General features: G+C 41.9%; 1 protein-coding gene across 3 annotated transcripts in view; it reads right to left on the minus strand.

Moving 5' to 3' along the window:
- cfap20dc (CFAP20 domain containing) overlaps nucleotides 1–18461 on the minus strand; it is a 60054-nt gene extending 41593 nt beyond the window's left edge. For 2 of the 3 annotated variants that reach the window (XM_035778279.2, XM_035778278.2), the window contains exons 1-7: nucleotides 18090–18459; nucleotides 17896–17985; nucleotides 16040–16133; nucleotides 15828–15900; nucleotides 8173–8284; nucleotides 5672–5825; nucleotides 4843–4989 (exon numbers count right to left, since the gene is read on the minus strand). In XM_035778279.2, coding sequence (XP_035634172.1) covers nucleotides 4843–4989; nucleotides 5672–5825; nucleotides 8173–8284; nucleotides 15828–15900; nucleotides 16040–16133; nucleotides 17896–17985; nucleotides 18090–18110 — 691 coding nt within the window. In that variant the 5' untranslated portion in view covers nucleotides 18111–18459. Of the gene's footprint in view, nucleotides 1–4842; nucleotides 4990–5671; nucleotides 5826–8172; nucleotides 8285–15827; nucleotides 15901–16039; nucleotides 16134–17895; nucleotides 17986–18089 lie in introns of all 3 variants that reach the window. The other variant, XM_035778280.2, reaches the window with a different exon arrangement.
- Nucleotides 18462–22667: the final 4206 nt, after the last annotated feature.

A 22667-nucleotide genomic window follows, 5' to 3' on the forward strand; every position in this document is an offset into this window, starting at 1 on the left:
TTCATTTACAAACAAAATTACACCCCTCTCAACCAAGATTGATTAAAAAATGGACAGAGTTGAAGTCGGAAGTTTACATAGACTTTGGTTGGAGTCATTAAAACAAATTTTCAACCACTCCACAAATTTCTTGTTAACAAACTGTAGTTTTGGCAAGTTGGTTAGGACATCTACTTTGTGCATGACACAATCATTTTTTCCAACAACTGTTTATAGACAGATTATTTCACTTATAATTCACTGTATCACAATTCCAGTGGGTCAGAAGTTTACATGCACTTAGTTGACTGTGCCTTTAAACAGCTTGGAACGTTCCAGAAAATGATGTCATGTGATGTCATGTGATAGGCTAATTTACATAATTTGAGTCAATTGGAGGCGTACCTGTGGATGTATTTCAAGGCATACCTTCAAACTCAGTGCCTCTTTGCTTGACATCATGGGAAACTCAAAAGAAATCAGCCAAGACCTCAGAAAAAAAATTGTAGACCTCCACAAGTCTGGTTCATCCTGGGGAGCAATTTCCAAACGGCTGAAGGTACCACTTTCATCTGTACAAACAATAGTATGCAAGTATAAACACCATGGGACCACGCAGCTGTCCTACCGCTCAGGAAGGAGACGCGTTCTATCTCCTAGAGATGAACATACTTCGGTGCGAAAAGTGCTAATCAATCCCAGAACAACAGCAAAGGACCTTGTGAAGATGCTGGAAGAAACAGGTACACAATTATCTATATCCACAGTAAAACAAGTCCTATATCGACATAACCTGAAAGGCTACTCAGCAAGGAATGAGCCACTGCTCCAAAACCGCTACAAAAAAAGCCAGACTACGGTTTGCAACTGCACATGGGAACAAAGATCATACTTTTTGGAGAAATGTCCTCTGGTCTAATGAAACAAAAATAGAACTGTTTGGCCATAATGACCATTGTTATGTTTGGAGGAAAAGGGGGAGGCTTGCAAGCCGAAGAACACCATCCCAACCGTGAAGCACGGGGTGGCAGCATCATGTTGTGGGGGTGCTTTGCTGCAGGAGGGACTGGTGCACTTCACAAAATAGATGGCATCATGACGCAGGAAAATTATGTGATATATTGAAGCAACATCTCAAGACATCTGTCAGGAAGTTAAATCTTGGTTGCAAGTGGGTCTTCCAAATAGAAAATGACCCCAAGCATACTTCCAAAGTTGTGGCAAAATGGCTTAAGGACAACAAAGTCAAGGTATTGGAGTGGCCATCACAAAGCCCTGACCTCAATCCTATGGACAATATGTGGGCAGAACTGAAAAAGCGTGTGCGAGCAAGCAGGCCTACAAACCTGACTCAGTTACACCAGCTCTGTCAGGAGGAATGGGCCAAAATTCACTCAACTTATTGTTGGGGAAGGCTACCCGAAACATTTGACCCAAGTTAAACCAGTTAAAGTCAAAGCTACTAAATACTAATTGAGTGTATGTAAACTTCTGACTCACTGGGAATGTGATGAAAGAAATAAAAGCTGAAATAAATCATTCTTTCTACTATTATTCTGACATTTTACATTCTTAAAATAAAGTGGTGATCCTAACAGGCCTAAGACAGGGAATTATTACTAGGAATTGTGAGTTTAAATGTATTTGGCTAAGGTGCATGTAAACTTCTGACTTCAACTGTAGCTATGTTATATAAACTGTGGTATAACTAATCAGAGAAATATTGGGAGTGGGAAATAAGCACCATAGCTTCCTTTATATAAATGCAGAAGCTTGAGTCTGATTGGTTTGAAACACCACAACTTACAGGACTGGGTCGTTCCACAACATGAGTCCCTTTTGCATCCTTTTGATATTTTAAGTAGAAATGATGCACCAATATTGGATTTTAATCGCCTGTTATATTAAATGAAGTGTTCTTTAATATAGACCATATGGAAAATTCAATAAATCTGATTTTTGTATACCCCTTGTAATTTTGTTGCTCTGATACAGTAGTTTCTGAAGATTATTATTTATTTAAGATGATTATTGATTTATTTTAAGTTTAAAAAAACAACTCATTTTAATAATGGTGAAACTATTCCTATTTAAAAAGGATTTTTCAAAAGAAACATTAAACATCAGTCCTCACTCACTTGGTAGAGCATGGCACTTGCAACACCAGCGTTGAGGGTTAGATACTCACAGGGAACCAGTATGAAAATGTATGCACTCACTACTGTAGGTCGATCTGGATAAAAGGGTCTGCTAAATGACTGGAATGTCAAAAAATGTCAAATCTAATAGTGAAAGCGGGTGAGCTGGTTCTACTTTTTTTTTGCAATTGTCTGGTTTTGTGGTGGAAAACTGAGTGGGTCGAGCATTACACGCCAACCTCGTTTCCTATAAATAGACAGGCAATAATTTTTTCACAATATTTTTTTGTTTTTGTGAAGCTTGCATTCAATTGCCCCTAATTGCTGCATAAAACAAACTTCCATTCCCCCTGTCACATGGGGATTTATGGCTGATTTAAGATGAAATCGTCAACTCTGTTACGTTCAACACCGTTACTTTCTTTGGCACTTAATAGGCACTCACCATATAACAAATAAATAATAATAATAATAATAACCTCTTGAGATTGTTTTTTTTTTTGTAAAAGTTGAACATAAAAGCTCGTCATGACAGAATGTTAAAATTAGGGGAAATAAAGGTTTTCTTCACCACACTTCCCAAAAGGGAACAACCCGCCTACACTTTTCCATAGCAAAGTGCCTAGTGATAATTGGATGAACCTAAAGACAAGGTCACACCATTGTCGAAAAGACAAAACCAAGCATGCAATTGGTTCAACTGTTCTCTCTCTCAACAACAACAAAAAATCTCTATAAATGTTTCATCTTTTAATTTGCTGTTTGGCTGACGAATGTACTAAACTCAAGAAACAGTAATTATCAACAGTCATTTTTACACAATTAGATTGCATGTCTACTTTAATAGCAATCCCTTTTAATCATTATTAGGCATGTTATGCTAATAACTAGACCAACCAATTATGAGAACTAATTTACAAGAAAACGAACGGTGTGTGCATGCACGAGTGTGTGCATTGTATGTGTGTCTCTCTCTCTTGGTGTGTGTGTGTGTGTGTGTGTGTGTGTGTGTGTGTGTGTGTGTGTGTGTGTGTGTGTGTGTGTGTGTGTGTGTGTGTGTGTGTATATGCATGCGTCCAAGTGTGTGTGTGTGTGTGTGTGTGTGTGTGTGTGTGTGTGTGTATGTGTGTGTGTGTGTGTGTATATGCATGCGTCCAAGTGTGTGTGTGCATGTGTGTATGCATGCGTCCAAGTGTGTGTGTGTGTGTGTGTGTGTGTGTGTGTGTGTGTGTGTGTGTGTGTGTGTGTGTGTGTGTGTGTGTGTGTGTGTGTGTGTGTGTGTGTGTGTGTGTGTGTATATGCATGCGTCCAAGTGTGTGTGTGTGCATGTGATTACTGTTCATTTCTAATGGCACGGCCAAGTGACTCAACATGCTGGAGACAGCTGTCAGAACAAATAAATATGCGCTGATAAAAAGGCCACAGAGGTACTGTCTGTCTGTAGGGGAGCAGAGTGGGGCTCCTGAATCACTGGCGCATGTCTTTCTCCCTCATAAACACATATAATTGCTGTTCTCTCTCTCTGGGTGTACAGGTGCGGGGTGATGTGCGAGCCAAATTCCAAAGGCCACCTGGGTTTTAGAGTGCAACAATCACACTGTGCCGCCTGCAGCAGAGTGGCAGCTTTTCGGTGAGAATAAATGCAAGTCCTTTAAAGTACTACTTACTGCCTGTTCTGGATTTTCATTGCTTTCAACCACAAAACAACAACAGAAATGTACACAAAACAACAACAATGGAACTTTGACCGCCTTTCAAAGTTATAGGGATGGTTATGTAAAGCCACAAAATCCCATTGGGCATTGCTGTACTCTGATGATGCTGTCTTCCTGGGTATGCCTTTAAGGCCCTGTCTTTATGTATTTAATCCCTCAGAAACTCTATTAGACTTTACATACCATCTGTGATAGCAGCTCAGGAATCAACAGGAGATTACTGAACTGACAGATTATTATGTAAACCATGAGAGACAAGCAAACTATCTGATTACATGCAACAAAAGTGTCTGGAAAAGCACAATCCATATTCGACTGCTTATTTGTGTTTAAACATGTTATGGACATATTGACAAACAAAACACATTTTACATTTCAAAGATAAAGATTTGCAATATGCTGCTTTCAATAAATGGAAAAGTGTTTGCAACTATGGGACTATGTTTACTTTGGTTAGATGTGGGGGTCTGAGGCTGAGTTTAGCCAGTCATGAAGCATATCCAATCAGGGAAACAAAAACAGAAGGAGCCAGAAAGGGTAAACCAATTTCAGAGAATTACTGGTGTCTGTTTGAAACAAATGGAAAAGTCTGGCTTATATGGAAATTAATTGAACTGAATTATTATTTGTTTCTTGGTCAAAGACGGAACAAAATGGACGTAGCCTTGAACTGTTTGATGAAAATAAATACTGGACTTGATTTGATTGTTTTGTATTTCTAGGTTATTGTTACTATTATTGGACAATCACTTGGTTAGCTATTGACACTCAATAACTCAGGTGAACAAGATCTCAAGCTCTATCCCAACCATAACGCTGATGCTTGTTCCACCCCAAAGAGGGGGATTAGAAATAAACACAGAGCGCAGCATTTGTTCTCTCAAATGAAGAAAGTCACACCCACACGTGATTTTGAGTGTGCAACTTTCTTTTTTACTTGTATCCAACACCTCACAGAAGGGATGTAGGTTCTTTATCTATTTACTTCATAGATGTGTTGTCTCACCCACCAGACTCAGAGTTGTGAGGGCAAGTCTTCAGGTCTGCCAGTCTCAGCCTCTCCATGTTCTTTACCTGGATCACCTGGTGGACGTCAGGGGGAAACTGGCAGCTCCGAGGGATCGAGTCCATGGGACCATTTACACCAATATATAGGTCTACAGAGGGAAAACAATAACAAAAAACTACGCATGAAACAAGAGAATGAATAAACCAAAAGTGATCTAGCTGAAAACATAATCATGGAGGTATTGGCTTTCTCAAGGAAGAGAAAATAAGCGTTTTGCATTATAATTCATTAAAACATTTAAAAATCCAGTCCTATCCATTTTCCAGATGAACTGGCACACACACACACACACACACACACACACACACACACACACACACACACACACACACACACACACACACACACACACACACACACACATACAAACACACGCACACACACACACACACACACACACACACACACACACACACACACACACACACACACACACACACACACACACACACACACACACACACACACACACACACACACACACACACACACACACACATGATGCTCTGTGAGGGATGGAGGTGTGAGGTTGGACTCACCCTGGGGTGTATCATTGATTCATCATATAGGAAGAGGCTATTCACAAAGCAACCTATCATGGTAGGCCAAGCATCAATTTTCAAAAAGGCCTAATGATCATGAGAATAAAATTGTACAGTTTAATATCCATGGAATGGACAAAAATTAAGAAGACATGTCTTGCCATGATGGAGTGTTTATAGAGTGTTTTGGTGTGACTGAATGACTGACTGAGTGACTGAATGGCTTACCTCCATCAGAAGCCCCTGCAGGCTCAGTCTTCATGGTGAAGATTCTCCGTAACTTACAGCTGGCAGAGACAGTGATTCCATCCAGGGATAAGAACCCTGCACCTTTAAACAGCTCACTGGTGAATGACACAAGGTCGATGCACATGTTGCACCACTAGAGATGAGAAAAGAGGGAAGAGAAGGAAATGGTTTTGTTCAGACTATCTAAAGCAATTTAAACAGTTGACAGCTCTCCTCCTTGTCCCTGTTTTTAAAAGTTTGTTGAAGCAATATCCCAGCTAACATCAAATGCTCCCATAACTTTAGAGAACATTTCTTTACAGGTCCAATGCAGATGTTTTCATCTCAATATCAAATAATTTGTGGGTAACAATTAAGTACCTTACTGTGATTGTTCTACTAAACTATATAGAATAAAAAGGTCATACCAAAGATAATTATTCTATTTGATTTTGAATTCTTAAGACCCCTTGAAGTATCAAAAATGAATTTGAAAAAAATATTTATTTGGCCTTACTGCTATTAGCCCATACAAACGCATTGAATAAGAAAGAGACAGATACAATAAGAAACAACACATAGACCCCCTAAAAATCTAAAAGAAGTTTGTTCTGAAGTGTCTATCCTTAGAGATATAGGAAAGATTCTGAGAAACGACAGTCCATCATGACTTTAAGACAGGACGGTCATTCAATCCGGAAATATTCAAGTACTTTGAATGTTTCTTCAAGTGCAGTCGCAAAAACCAAGCGCTATGATGTTACCTCTGCTGCAGAGGATACGTTCATTAGAGTTTCCAGCCTCAGAAATTGTAGCCCAAATAAATGGTTCACAGAGTTCAAGTAACAGACACATCTAAACATCAAGAGGAGACTGTGTGAATCAGTCCTTCGTGGTTGAATTGCTGCAAAGAAACCACTACTAAAGGACACCAAATCTATCCTTTGGTCTGATGAGTCAAAATTTGAGATTTTTGGTTCCAACTGCTGTATCTTTGTGAGACGCAGAGTAGGTGAACAGATTATTTCTGCATGTGTGGTTCCCACCGTGAAGCATGGAGGAGGAGGTGTGATGGTGTGGGGTGCTTTGCTGGTGACACTGTCAGTGATTTATTTAGAATTCAAAGCACACTTAACCATCATGGCTACCACAGCATTCTGCAGTGATACACCATTACATCTGGTCTGCACTCAGTGGGACTATCATTTGTTTTACAACAGGACAATGACCCAACACATCTCCAGGCTGTGTAAGGGCTATTTGACCAAGAAGGAAAGTGATGGAGTGCTGCATCAGATGACCTGGCCTCCACAATCACTAAACCCAATTGAGATGGTTTAGGATGAGTTGGACTGCAGAGTGAATGAAAAGCAGCCAACAAGTGCTCAGCATATGAAGTGGTCAGCATACAGTATGTGGGAACTCCTTCAAGACTGTTGAAAAAGCATTCAAGGTGAAGCTGGTTGAGAGAATGCCAAGAGTGTCATGGAGGCAAAGGGTGGCTACTTTGAAGAATATAAAATATATTTAGATTGTTTAACACTTTTTTGGTTACTACGTGATTCCAAATGTGTTATTTCATAGTTTTGATGTCTTCACTATTGTTCTAGAATGTAGAAAATAGTAAAAATAAAGAAAAACCCTTGAATGTGTCCAAACCTTTGACTGGTACAATATATACCTGGTAAAATATATACTCCCATTAATTTTTTCAACTGGGGGACCTTCAGAATTTTTTTTTGGGGGGGAACGTTTCTTTGGGACCATCAGGCGACATCCTGAAAAACGTATTTGGGGAAGTCACCCGGAACAACCCGGGAACTAAACTAAAACCTCCAGGGGACCATAACAGAATGTCCTATGTTTTAAATGTCTTTGAACACAGGAATGCTCTTGCAATGTTATCTTATATTTGGAGAACATGGCACCATGTTCTGTGTATGTTTGGTGTGATGTTGATGATTCTCAGAACCCTCAGAAAAGTGAAAACACAAATGTTCTTGCAACCTCCCGTGAAATGTGTCTAAAACATAAATATCTTATATTCTAAGAACATGGCAACCATGTTCTGTGTATGTTTGGTGTGAAGTTGATAGAATATTCTCAGAACACTCAGAAAACAGGACACGCAAATGTTCTTGCAACGTCCCATGAAACATGTCTTGAACGCTAATATTGAATATTCTGAGAACACGGTAACCACGTTCTCGGTAAGTTATGTTTGATATTCAGGAATTGTCCTAACACCAAAACGTTCTAAATAGGGTCTCATAAGGCTTTTTGCTGACATCGATAGAATGTTCCTAGAACTAACGGAAATCTGGACAGTCAAACATCAGGAGAACATTACAGATAACATTACTAAAATGTTCTCTCTCCCTAGAATTGTAAGCTGGGATAGTATCTTTCGAACTGGTAGAAATTTGCAGAACTTTCTTAAGTCACAAGCAACCTCGATATATTGTACTTATGTTAGTGGTGGAGGCGAGGGCAATACTCACAACGTTGCGTTTCAGACCGAAAGGTATCCTTGCATGCAAGGGTGTAGCAGAGAACTCTTTATGAACCGTGGATAGGTACAGCCTCCTTTTCAGATGACCTAAATCAGTTATCCTGAAAAACAAGTGAAGGAATTCATGAGTTAATAGTGAACAGCAAGTATATATTACAATAAACTTTCAAGTCTTAGAAAAAAATCTAGAATCTAAAAGGGTTCTTTGGGCTATCCCCATAGGAGAACCCTTTGAAGAACCCTTTTTGGTCCCGAGAAGAACACTTTGGGGTTCCATGTAGAACCCTCTGCTGAGAGCCACTGAAAAACATCCCCACAGCATGATGCTGCCACCACCATGCTTCACCGTAGGGAAGGTGGCAGGTTTCCTCCAGATGTGACGCTTGGCATTCAGGCCAAAGAGTTCAATCTTGGTTTCATCAGACCAGAGAATCTAGTTTCTCATGGTGTGAGAGTCCTTTAGGTGCCTTTTGGCAATCTCCAAGCGGGCTGTCATGTGCCTTTTACTTCAGGCTTCAGTCTGGCCACTCTACTACAAAGGCCTGATTGGTGGAGTGCTGCATAGAGGTTTGTCCTTCTGGAAGCTTCTACCATCTCCACAGAGGACCTATGGAGCTCTGTCAGAGTGACCATCGGGTTCTTGGTCACTTCCCTGACCAAGGCCTTTCTCCCCCGATTGCTCAGTTTGGCCGGGCGGCCAGCTCTAGGAACAATCTTGGTGGTTCCTAACTTCTCCCATTTAAGAATGATGGAGGTCACTGTGTTCTTGGGGACCTTCAATGCTGCAAAAAAAAATGTGGTATCCTTTTTTGGTACCCTCGACACAATCCTGTATCGGAGTTCTATAGAACAATTCCTTCAACCTGAATGGCTTGGTTTTTGCTCTGATATGCACTGCCAACTGTGGGACCTTATACAGTACACAAGTGTGTGCCTTTCCAAATCATGTCCAATCAATAAATTTTACCACAGGTGTACTCCAATCTAAACATCTCAAGGATGATCAATGGAAACAGGATGCACCTGAGCTCAATTTCAAGTCTCATAGCAAAGGGTCTGAATACTTATGTAAATAAGGTATCTGTTTTTATTTCTAATACATTTGCACAAAAAAAAAAATAATAATAATAATAATATGCAATTTAGCAGACGCTTTTATCCAAAGCGACTTACAGTCATGTGTGCATTACATTCTACGTATGGGTGGTCCTGGGGATCGAACCCACTACCCTGGCGTTACAAGCGCCATGCTCTACCAACTGAGCTACAGAAGGACCCGTTTTCACTGTGTCATTATCGGGTTGTTATTATTGTGTGTAGATTATTGAGGTAAAAAAACAAATTTAATTGATTTTAGAATAAGGCTGTAACGTAACAAAATGTGGAAAATGTCAACGGGGCTGAATACTTTCTGAATGCACTGTAACCCTAATTGCTCCTATAAGTCGCTCTGGATAAAGAGCATCTGCTATATGACTAAAATGTGAAATGAAACGTTATGGTTTTAATAAGAAAAATAAGATTGATATTTTCAAGGAACAAACCTGCAGTTGCTACATCCATTTTTGGACATATAAATTGATGATATATACTCATTGATTCTTGAAGAATAGAATTAGTAAATGCCTCATGAGCTTAGTTCAACTGTCGTACCCCATCAAAACCTAAAATATAAGCTTGTTTTTCTCCTATATTTGTAAACATTGTAAATGTACACAAAACTATAGTCTCAATATATGATTACAGCTATACATTTTTTGAAATTGGATGGTCCTTGCATCAAAAGCTCTTTAACAAATAACATTTCTCCAGGCCCGTCCCTCAGCTGTTAACCAAAGCCATTGTTGTTTCAAATGTGGATTCCCTCTTTAACAGTGAGGGAGAGCTGGCCTATTTTTCCACTAACACAGCTTTCAGGAGCATAATCTATTGCCTTGTGTCAGCGTGATAAGATGCATCCCCTCCATTGTTAGAGGTGGAGGGTAGAAGAGAAGAGGGAATTAATCAATTTACATGCTAATTCACTTTCACCACCTCCACTGAATTATAGCACCTATCTACCGATCCCCACCCCTAAAACAGAATTCAATTTGTGTGAGGAATGAAGATGTGTTGAGGGGTGAAAATGTAATGTTACAGCTAGCTTAAAGCCCCTGAGGGTGTGTTATTAAGACATCAAACAAAGTGTCATTATAATAACATTTTGTATATTGGCCTATCTTTTACAGCATTCATTGTACGTTGCATGCATTCTCTGCAAAGACACACACATATACATAGGATTTCATCAAAAAATCATATAGGTGTAAAAAAATATGTTTTTTTTTAAAATTAATAGCCAAGGGGAGATCACACACACAAACACACTGTTGACCCACCATTTCTGGTAAATTGACTTGGCTGGTGGTGGTCAAAGTAACAAATGTGATACCAAATCCTTCTGGATACATGCATGAGTAAGTTACATCTTAGATGAAAGGGATAGTACAATATAAATAGCATGGCAACTCTGTCTACAGTTTAGTAGCATAATAGCACTGGCGGCTAAAAGCCAAATGGCTCAAAGGCAGAGCACAAATCATTTCTCTCAGTCTCAAGGTTATATGGTTCTTCTGAATGAAGTATACATGCATCATTGATACGAAAGTGACACAACCTTCAGTTGAACAATGTGAACAATGAAACATTTGCTACTTTGGGTACAGAGAGCTTTCGGGCAAATTGAGCCAACTCAAGTTCGGATTTGTCATAAATTGAGGACTGTGTGACCTGAGGCATAGAGATTGATGAAAAACTGTTGTATACTTAAACAATTTTAAGTTATGTGTGTGCAAGTAAGCATGTTACTCATGATTAGGGTTGCAGATGTTACCAGTAAACTACTAGAATTTTTGTAGCTTTCAAGTTTTTGGGGGAATTTTACAAGATGATATCTAATGGCATTTTTTTTTTGGAACTTCAGATTATCACAGGTATCTGTGCTTATTTATGTCCCTCTGTGTGGCCTTATCACATGTAAAATATATAAAATAATTAAATAATATGATTTTAAAATAAAAAATGTAATGACAAAGCTGGGGAGGTACTACTAAGCTATAAGGGCACAAGGCGAGACCCAAATGCAGACACAAAAGGCAGATGGTTGAGCTCCGATATATATTATAGCAAAAGGGGTAAGCAAAAGGCAGGTCAGGTACAGGTGAGAGTTCATAAACCAGGTCAGAGTCCAAACGGTACAAGATGACAGGCAGGCTCGAGGTCAGGGTGGTCAGGCAGGTGGGCTCAGAGTCAGGACAGTCAAGGGTCAAGACCAGGAGGGCGAGAAAAGAGAGACTGGGAAAAGCAGGAGCCGATACACAAAACCGGTGGTTGACTTGACAAACAAGACGAACTGGCACAGAGAGACAGGAAACACAGGGGTAAATACAACGGGGATAATAAGCAACACCTGGAGGGGGTGGAGACAAGCACAAGGACAGGTGAAACAGATCAGGGCGTGACATACGCTATATGCATTTTTTTTTTAAAGACGGTCATACCTAAGATAATTTTTCTATTTGATTTAGAATTTTAAGACCCCTTGAAGTATCAAAAATGAGTCAAAAAATGTTTTGATCAGGAAACATTTGTTAATTTATTTTGTCACTAAACAGTTTCCATATATACTGTCTAACCACATTTTTTTCAACTGGTACATTGACAACTGGTACATTGGGGATATTCAAATGAGACTTGTGAGGCCTGTGGACGTCCTAGAGCACCATCGTGTTCTTGAGACTCTCATCTCTCCATGGAGGGGTCATAATAAAAGTTTTTCTAGGCCAAACCGTTCAGACGATTTTGTGAGAAGACCGATTTTCGGAAGTGTTACATAGGCGGATGCGGTGGATTGAGACGCATCCAACTGATATCTCCAGCTTAAACTGACATATTTTTATGGAGATTTTTGTTTTATGCTAATTAGATTTAGGAAGGGGGCACGAACATCAACCTTATTAATAAGGCTATTTTCTGTTGAACTATAAAATCACGGACAATATGGACAAAAATATTGAAATTTAAACATAGGATTGCCGGAAATAACTAAGAAATTACTGAAGATTGCGGTAACTTTGGTAAATTACTGGTAGTTTTGCAACCCTACTCGTGAAATGATTCTAAGCAACAACACGTAAGAATATGGCACATGGCTTGGGTTCTCCTCCGTCCTCAATACACACACACACACACACACACACACACACACACACACACACACACACACACACACACACACACACACACACACACACACACACACACACACACACACACACACACACACACACACACACACACACACAATGATAACAACTGATCAAGCAATCTGGCCTACGAAAGCATTACAGCATTAAGACCTTATTCTACTTACAGCTAAGATGGTGTGTTTAACCTCTATTCACACAGGCTGTCCTGATGCTAAACAGCCTCTCTCAGAGTCCCAAATTGCACCCTATTCCCTTCAAAGTGCACTACTTTTGACTAGGGCCCATGGGACTCTGGTCAAAAGTAGTGAACTATATAGGGAACAGGGTGCCATTTGGGACATCCACTGTCTCCCAGCATGTCTTTACTCTGTAATGGACTTTGGAACAGTGTTCACTTGTTACCTCTACTCCGCCTAGCAGATATGATTAAACATCTCATCTCCTTACCTCACCCAATGTCAGGGTACTACACTGGTGAGCACCAATTACTATTACTGTGATCAGTTCTGAATGCAATCATAACGTACTATGCTATTATTCATCTGCACTATATATACAAAAGTATGTGGACAACCCTTCAAATTAGCGGAGTTGGCTATTTCAGCCACACCCATTGCTGACAGGTGTATAAATTTGACCACACAGCCATGCAATCTCCATTGACAAACATTGGCAGTAGAATGGCCTTACTGAAGAGCTCGGTGACTTTCAACGTGGCACCATCATAGGATGCCAACAAGTCAGTTTGTTCAATTTCTGCCCTACTAGAGCTACCCCGGTCAACTGTAAGTGCTGTTATTGTGAAGTGGAAACGCCTAGAAGCAACAACGGCTCAGCCGCAAAGTGATAGGCCACACAAACTCACAGAATGGGCCCGTTAAGTGCTGAAGAGCGTAAAAATCGTCTGACCTCGGTTGCAACACTCACTACCAAGTTCCAAACTGCCTCTGGAAGCAACGTCAGCACAATAACTGTTCGTCGGGAGCTTCATGAAGTGGGTTTCCATGGCCAAGCACCCGCACACAAGCCTAAGATCACCATATGCAATGCTAAGCGTCAGCTGGAGTGTTGTAAAGCTCGTTGCCATTGGACTCTGGAGCAGTGGAAACGTCTTCTCTGGAATGATGAATCACACTTCACCATCTGACAGTCCCGACGGATGAATCTCGGTTTAGCGGATGCCAGGAGAACGCTACCTGCCCCAATGCATAGTGCCAACTGTACTTTTGGTGGACAATGCCCCATGAACAAAGCGAGGTCCATACATAAATGGTTTGTCGAGATTGGTGTGGAAGAACTTGACTGGCCCCCACAGAGTCCTGACCTCAACCCCATCGAACACCTTTGGGATGAATTGAAACGTTGACTGCAAGCTAGGCCTAATCGCCCAACATCAGTGCCCGACCTCACTAATGCTCGTGGCTGAATGGAAGCAAGTCCCCACAGCAATGTTCTAACATCTGGTGGAAAGCCTTCCCAGAAGAATGGAGGCTGTTATAGCAGCAAAGCGGTGACCAACTCCATAATAATGCCCATGATTTTGGAATGAGATGTTCACATATATTTGGTCATGTAGTGTATCTTCATCATCTGCAGGGAGGGAGGGGGGGAAGGGGAGGGAGGGAGTGAGAGAGAGAAAGTAGGAGAGGAGGAATTTATGAAATAGAGGGAAAGGAGCAAACTGAAAGCCTAAAGTAGTTCTTCTGGCCCATTTTCCACACAGCCCCCTCCTCCATCTGAACGATAGCTTCATTAACACTAGCGAGTAACCATGACCAATGTCTCTAATGGATTGCATTTTCTCCAGCCTGGAGTTTTACATAATTACACGGTACCGGTGACCAGGACACAATCGAAACGCTGCGTTTTTCCATTATTGCATCTTTATTAATTAGTGCTTCAGAATAACAAACACTACACAGAAAGATGATGCATGAAATTAATCGGCAACACATCAATGTTTTCACTGCAGCGGGACCAACAAGTCTGCTCTGTCCAATGATATAGGGCCTATAATCGGCCCATAATAGGGCCTATATATACCGGTAATACATTAATAAGGCCTATATTTACTCAATTTAGAACAATTCACAAACGTGTTTGAAGAACACATTTGGCAGCCCGAAAGTCCCAAACTGATTAGGTTTCCATTTCAACCAAATGAACTACAAGTTACCAGCAAAGAAAGTGTGCAGCCAAGACTGTTGCTTCACTTACTTCACCCTCTTCATTATTGCGACTACAAATCAAGCCAGGGCTTTGAATATGATCAACTGCCAGCGCCTGTTTTCTAATCTGGAAATTAGTTTTGCAGCACAATGGATTATCTTCTTGCTAAAAGCCAATTTTACAAATGTGTTATTGTCTCTCTCAAATAGAAAAAGGTTGCTGAATTAAAAAGAACATTTGAATTGAACTCACTCTAGATAATGTAACACCTGATTACCTTTGTTTATAATAACTTTTTAATATCCACCTCATCGGAAGTGTTGATTTGAGCAATTCTGATTATGGAAATTCTTCTGAGGATGACAGGCTTACACATAGAGTTTAGAGTGTATGCCATCTCTCCTTTACTGTGTACTAAGCACACTGATTTAAGTTGGTGTGTGTGTGTGAGAATGTGTGAATGAATGAATTAAAGTGTGTGTGCATGTGCGTGCATTTATATGTGTGTGCATATGGTTGCTGCTCTGTGAGCAATGTGTAATCCTTTTGTGTAAAGCTAACCCGACCTTCAACATGATGATCTGCTACTATAATTACATATACTACTGCCTGCAGAACAGAGTTTCCTAATGGGTCAAACTATAAAGGTCCTGTGCCTGCCCAGCGTGACACAGTATAATGTGTCACAGAGATACATCTTGTCAGTTCCTTCATTAAAATGGTCAGGTCCTATCAAACACATTGCTTCAGTTCAGACACACCACCACGGTGGGCTTTTATTCTTAACTTAATGAAGTTTCAGTAGACAAAAGATTACAGAATTATCCAATACTAACTCACTGTCATTATAATGAGAGAGAGAGAGAGAGAGAGAGAGAGAGAGAGAGAGAGACAGAGAGAGAGAGAGAGACAGACAGACAGAGACAGAGACAGAGAGACAGAGAGCGAGAGTCTGTGTGCATGCATGCGTATGTCTACATTAAAAGGTAATGGATGTCTTTTGGAACCAATAAAACTGTCACTCTGTTTTCCTGGGGAATTAGTGGCTGGATATAGATGATCAACTCATTTTGGGAGGAGGGAGAATAAATGTGACCAGGGGCAGTTAGATTATGGTTGACAGACAGCTTCCGTGTTAAAGATGTGTGATTACAGTGTTTTTTCTGGTATGAGGCAAGGCCATGAAGTAAGTGAAAATAAGGGGATACTGGTCTGGTAGGCTACTTACACAAGCTCTGTAGAGAAGTCTTTACATTGGGAAACATTCACCTGGAGGACCAAGAATCTCTGTACCAGTCCAACTGGAATGACAATCAAACAAACATACATTATTCAACCTACAGTAAATTAGTAATAGACTCCGTGCCCCGTTTTTTCAATAGGCCTAGTTGGGTACAATATTCTTAGGTCTCATTCAAACAGTATATGGTTGAGACTTACGAGACATTTTTCCATCCTTTGGCATCTGCATTTTAATAGCTTGGCTGCTCCCCTCCAGACTGTACACAAAGCTCTTGACCTCTTTGTCAAACTCCTAGAGCAGAGCAATGCAAAAATGCTAGATTATGATGATCAGGTTATTCATATCAGCAGCGGCAGATTGGCCATCTGGCAATTCTGGCAAATGCCAGATGGGCTGGACCAATTTTTGCACATGCCATTGCGCAGACATAGGCCTATATTGTGCATTCGGAAAGTATTCAGACCCCTTGATGTTTTCCACATTTTGTTACGTTACAGCCTTATTCTAAAAAGGATTAAATACACACAATAGCCCATAATGACAAAGCGAAAACATAAAAAACAGATACCTTATTAAGAATTCAGACCCTTTGCTATGGGCCTCGAAAATTGAGCTCAGGTACATCCTGTTTCCATTGATCATCCTTGAGATGTTTCTAAAACTTGATTGGAGTCCACCTGTGGTAAATTCCATTGATTGGACATGATTTGGAAAGGCACACACCTTCCTATAGTTGACAGTGCATGTCAGAGCAAAAACCAAGGCATGAGGTCGAAGGAATTGTCCCTAGAGCTCCGATACAGGATTGTGTCGAGGCACAGATCTGGGGAAGGGTAAAAAAAATTGTCTGCAGCATTGAAGGTCCCCAAGAACACAGTGGCCTCCATCATTCTTAAATGGGAGAAGTTTGAGTCCACCAAGAGTCTTTCTAGAGCTCGCCGCCTGGCCAATCGGGGGAGATCGTCCTTGGTCAGGGAGGTGACAAAAAACCCAATGGTCACTCTGACAGAGCTCCAGAGTTCCTCTGTGGAGATGGGACAACCTTCCAGAATGATTACCAAATGTAACCAGATGGAAGCCACTCCTCAGTAAAAGGCACATGACAGCCAGCTTGGAAATTGCCAAAAGGCACCTAAAGACTCTCAGACCATGAGAAACAAGATTCTCTGGGTTGATGAAACCAAGACCAACTCTTTGGCCTGATTGCCAAGCGTCACGTCTGGAGGGAACCTGGCACCATCCCTACCGTGAAGCATGGTGGAGGCAGCATCATGCTGTGGGGATGTTTTTCAGTGGCAGGGACTGGGAGACTAGTCAGGATTGAGGGAAAGATGAACAGAGCAAAGTACAGAGAGATACTTGATGAAAACCTGCTCCAGAGCGCTCAGGACCACAGACTGGGGAAAAGATTCACCTTCCAACAGGAGAACGACACTAAACACACAGCCAATACATTGCAGGAGTGTCTTCCGGACAAGTCTCCGAATGTCCTTGTGTGGCCCAGCCATAGCCCGGACTTGATCCCGATCTAACCTCTCTGGAGAGACCTGAAAATATCTGTGCAGCGATGCTCCCCATCCAACCTGACAAAGCTTGAGAGGATCTGCAGAGAAGAATGTGAGAAACTCCCCAAATACAGGTGTGCCAAGCGTGTAGCGTCATACCCAAGAAGACTCGAGGCTGTAATCACTGCCAAAGGTGCTTCAACAAAGTACTGAGTAAAGTGTCTGAATTCTTATGTAAATGTGATATATCAGCTTTTTATTTTTAATAACTTTGCTAAAATATATAAAAACCTATTTTTGCTTTATCATTATGGGCTATTGTGTGTAGATTGATGAGGGAAAAAAACAATTTCATCCATTTTAGAATAAGGTTGTAATGTAACAAAATGTGTAAAAAGTAAAGGGGTCTGAATACTTTCCGAATGCACCGTATGTCCCATGGGTAATTGCAAATTAATACGCCTATGATATTAGTTAGTGCACATTTTTCCGACCTACAATTGAATGGGAAAAATCATGCAATATGTCTGGCTCAATATGCAACTCACTTTATTTATAGCTGATTTTCCTCCACAAAGTTTCCATTTTGCAACAGGATCTTTCCCTTGTGCACTGAAGATCTCTACAGCAGCTCCACCCTTTGAAGGAAATGCCATTCGTTTTCATGACACAGACAGTGAGTGTTTGAGAGGTAACGGTCAGGCTATGTTGTACATTGAAGATGTGTTAAACTAAGATTTACCTGATATTCGTTCTTAAACATGTTTCAGGTAGGATGTCTTCTTTCCTTTGTCAACCACTAATGTTAGCTAGCTTAGATAACATTCTGGACTGGCATGTGACCACTTCCAATAGCTGGCTACAGTAACGTTAGCTGGCTAACGTCATTTTCTTTAACCTCGGCATGCATGTGTCTTGCTATCAGTCCAGTGTTGGCTTTACAATCAAAGATTGTCGGCACGCTGGCCACAGGAGTGTTCCAAAACAGAGCAAATTCTCGAAATAATTCTTCATCCGCGAGTTTCAATGTTTGCTGGCTAACTGGCGAATGCCAAAGTCTGCTAGCTAAAATCCACAGTCAAGTTCCCTAGTCATTTGAGTCGGGGTGTCTCCATGGTGACAAGACGCTACACTGTATCACGAGGCTGCACTACTGTATCGAGATCAGATCTAGCCAATCTATCCCAGCCTGCATATGAGATAGTAAAATGTGTAGAATTGCAGGCAATTAACTTTAAAACAGCAAAAGACAGGTTCTCGACGGCCAAAAAATGCATTTTACGTACATGTCTTTAGTATTTCACAGATAGAAGGATGAAGGTCCAGTCCAGGAATGTCTTAACAAAATGAAACCAAAATATTTAGGCTGACATCCAGTGTCCAAAAAACAAGGATTTGTGCTATATGCAAATATCAGCATTTATCAGCCAAATTACCCTATGAGGGTGTGGTGCCTGGCCTTAATACTAAACATAAATATAAATTCAACATGCAATATTTTCAAAGATTTTACAGCGTTACAGTTCATATAATGAAATCAGTCATTTGAAATCAATTCATTAGGCCCTAATCTATGGATTTCACATGACTGGGCAGCGGCGCTGCCATCAGTGGGCCTGGGAGCCAGGCTCAGCCAACCCACTTGGGAGCCAGGCCCAGCCAATCAGAATACGTTTTTCCCCAGAAAAGGGCATTATTACAAACAGAAATACTCCTCAGTTTCATCAGCTGTCCCGGCTGGTCTCAGATGATGAAGAAGCCAGATGTGGAGCTCCTGGGCTGGCGTGGTTACACGTGGCCTGCGGTTGTGAGGCCGGTTGGACGTACTGCCAAATTCTCTAAAATGGCATTGGAGGCCGCTTATGGTAGAGAAATTAACATTACATTTCTGCAATCAGAATGCCAATTGCACACTCCCTCAAAACTTGAGACATCTGTGGCATTGTGTTGTATGACAAAACGGAACATTTTAGAGTGGCCTTTTATTGTCTCCAGCATAAGGTGCACTTATGTAATGATCATGCTGTTTAATCAGCTTATTGGATGGATTATCTTGGCAAAGGATAAATCCTAACCAACAGGTATGTAAACACATTTCTGAGTTTTTTGTTGTTGAATATGCTTTTTGTGCATATGTAATGTAATAATGTAATATGTAATATGTAATAATGTAATATGTAATGTTTCAGAGATATTTTATTTAATCTCATGAAACATGGGACCAACACTTTACATCTTGCGTTTATATTTTAGTTGAGTTTGTGTGTGTGTGTGTGTGTGTGTATATCCTAGAATTAAATACTTAATGATTGGAGAACATTTTACGAACAGCACCAAATATTGAGATGAGTGAGAAGCAAGACTTCACAATCACACTGTGCATGTGCACAGATTTGCTTCCCGCTCTTACAGTGTGGGAGCCACAGGACCAAAACAGCTGAGAAGTTTAGCCTCGCACTTCAAAGCTCTTGGGTGTTGCAGAAATTGACACACTATGCTGTTTACTTAGCGAATCTACATCATATTACTGAGTCGACCTTTAACATTTATCAATCAAAAGAACTGAAAGAAATGCTACAAATGTAAAGCAAACAAGACACATGTTTAGGCCTGACAAAAATTGATAAATGTCACTTTCAGGGATTAAGCTAGAGATAGGCAATAAATTGACTCATCTCAAAATTAGAGTAGAACAGTTTAGAATTTTCAAAATGACTAAGAAATATATCATTAATGAGTGAGACATACATGTAAGCTAATACAGTAACACCTGACATCAAGTTCATGTCGTAACTTTATGATTTCTACAATAGCAACATTGTTGTTATATAGGACTTTATAGGACAATCTCCTTACTGAATGTCGAGGGTAAAATCTTCTTTAGGGTCATTGCCCAGAGGATGGCCGAGTACCTGCAAAGGAATGCGTACGTCGATACATCTGTACAGAAGGCAGGAATATCAGGGTTCTCTGGCTGCTTGGAACATTCCAGCATGATCTGGCACCAGATCCAAATGGCCAAGGTGGAGAAAAGGGACCTCCATGTAGTCTTCCTCGACCTCGCCAATGCATTTGGCTCTGTGCCCCATGAACTCCTGTGGTCTGCCTTCAGATTTTTCCACATACCGGACACCATCACAAACCTGGTGAAGTCGTACTTCCAGGATCTGCAGTTCTGCTTCACCACCTCAGAGTTCACAACCTCATGGCAGTGCCTGAATGTAGGTATAATGGCGGGATGTACCATTTCTCCGTTGGCATTCACAATGGCAATGGAGGTTATCATCAGATCCTCAAAATGGGTTGTTGGTGGACAGCGAGTCGACTCTGGTTTCCGCCTCCCTCCACTCAGAGCCTACATGGACGACATTACAACATTGACCACCACTGTCCCATGCACCAGGAGACTGCTCAGAAAACTCGAGGAGAACATCAGCTGGGCCCGTATGAAGATTAAACCATCCAAGTCACGCAGCATCTCGATTGTGAAGGGAGTACTCTCTGACCTGAAATTCTTCATCGGAGATGACCAAATCCCAACAGTGTCTGAGCAGCCGGTAAAAAGCCTTGGAAGGTGGTATGATGCAAGCCTGAAGGATAAAGACCAGGTGCAACAGCTGCACAAAGACATCAGTAGTAGCCTACAGTCCATCGACAACACCCAGCTACCTGGAAAGTTAAAGGCCTGGTGTCTGCAGTTTGGTCTCCTACCCCGGGTGTTGTGGCCCTTAGCACTGTATGAGGTTCCAATCTCAACAGTGGAGAAGATGGAAAGAGGAGTCACAGGCTACTTAAAGAAGTGGCTCGGAGTTCCACGATGCCTTACCACCATAGGCCTCTATGGAGATGGTGTCCTCAAGCTGCCCCTCACCAGTCTAACAGAGGAATTCAAGTGTGCAAAACCAGGCTCCAGATGACACTGAATGAATCTCAAGACCCAGTGGTGAGCAACAACGCGCCGACCTTGGCAACTGGGCGCAAATGGAGGCCAGGAAAAGCAGTCCAGGAGGCAACAGCAGCCCTCAGACATGCTGACATTGTGGGTCATGTTCAGCAAGGGAGAGGAGGCCTTGGGCTAACTAGCCGTGCTGCTTGGAGTAAGGCCACTGCACCAGAGCGGCGGAAGATGGTAGTGCAGGAAGTACGCCATCAGGAGGAGGCTGCAAGGTGGGCCAAGGCAGTCTCTCTTGCCAAACAGGGACAGTGGACTCGATGGGACAGTGTGGAGAAGAGGAAGATCAGCTGGAAGGATCTGTGGGCCATGGAAGCGAGGCGGTTGAGCTTTTCCATCAGAGCAACATATGACGTCCTTCCAACACCAGTTAATCTTCACCAATGGTATGGTGAAGATCCGGACTGTGCCCTCTGTTCCATGCCAGCCAACCTCAGGCACATTCTCACAGGGTGTAAAACAAGCCTCACCCAAGGACGCTACACTTGGCGTCACAACCAAGTCCTTAAAAACCTTGCGTCCGCCCTGGAGGACAAGCGAGCTGCCACCAACTCCCTACCACCCACAGCAGCATCACACTCCTTACGGACAAACTTTGTCCGCGAAGGGGCTAAACCACCGAAGAGCGGCTCTACACCATTAGAGCGAGACCAGCTGCGCTTGGCCCGCGACTGGAAAATGCTAGCTGACATTGGCCGGCAACTTGTGTTTCCTCCGGAGATCGCAACCACCACCCTAAGACCTGACATGGTGCTCTGGTCCCGTTCACTCAATAAGGTCTTCATCATTGAGCTCACAGTACCCTGGGAAAACTCAGTAGATGAGGCTTATGAGCGAAAACATCTGCGCTATGCTGATCTAGCTGCCGAAGCACGGCATCATGGCTGGAACACAGAAGTCCGACCAGTGGAGGTGGGCTGCAGAGGTTTTGTGGCAACATCTACAACCAGACTGCTTAGAGACCTGGGAATTAAGGGCCAGAGCCAGCGTTCGGCAATCAAAGCTGTATCAGAGGCGGCAGAAGGCAGCAGTCAGTGGCTCTGGATGAAGAGGAAAGACCCCTGCTGGGCCCCGAAGTGAGAGGGCCAGGAGGTATGCGGTCAACAATGCTTGACTCAGGGAGGAGGACGCCCCTGCCATGCATAGTCCCATGGGATGTTGGCTATCAACAACAAGGCAACTCCTATGACTAATTGGGAATGGGACGCAAGCGTAGGATTGATCACCCTGTCGCTGGCCGCCTTTGGGGAGGGTGTATAGTGTGAAAGGCCGAAACACCCTAGGAACCAAAGGTACACTACTGACGATGCGCTCCCAAAATTGCACCACGCTCACTGTTCATTAACTCTTGGAAGTGCTTGCACAAAG

Source organism: Oncorhynchus keta, chromosome 10, assembly GCF_023373465.1.
Source record: "Oncorhynchus keta strain PuntledgeMale-10-30-2019 chromosome 10, Oket_V2, whole genome shotgun sequence".
Classification (NCBI taxonomy): domain Eukaryota; kingdom Metazoa; phylum Chordata; class Actinopteri; order Salmoniformes; family Salmonidae; genus Oncorhynchus; species Oncorhynchus keta.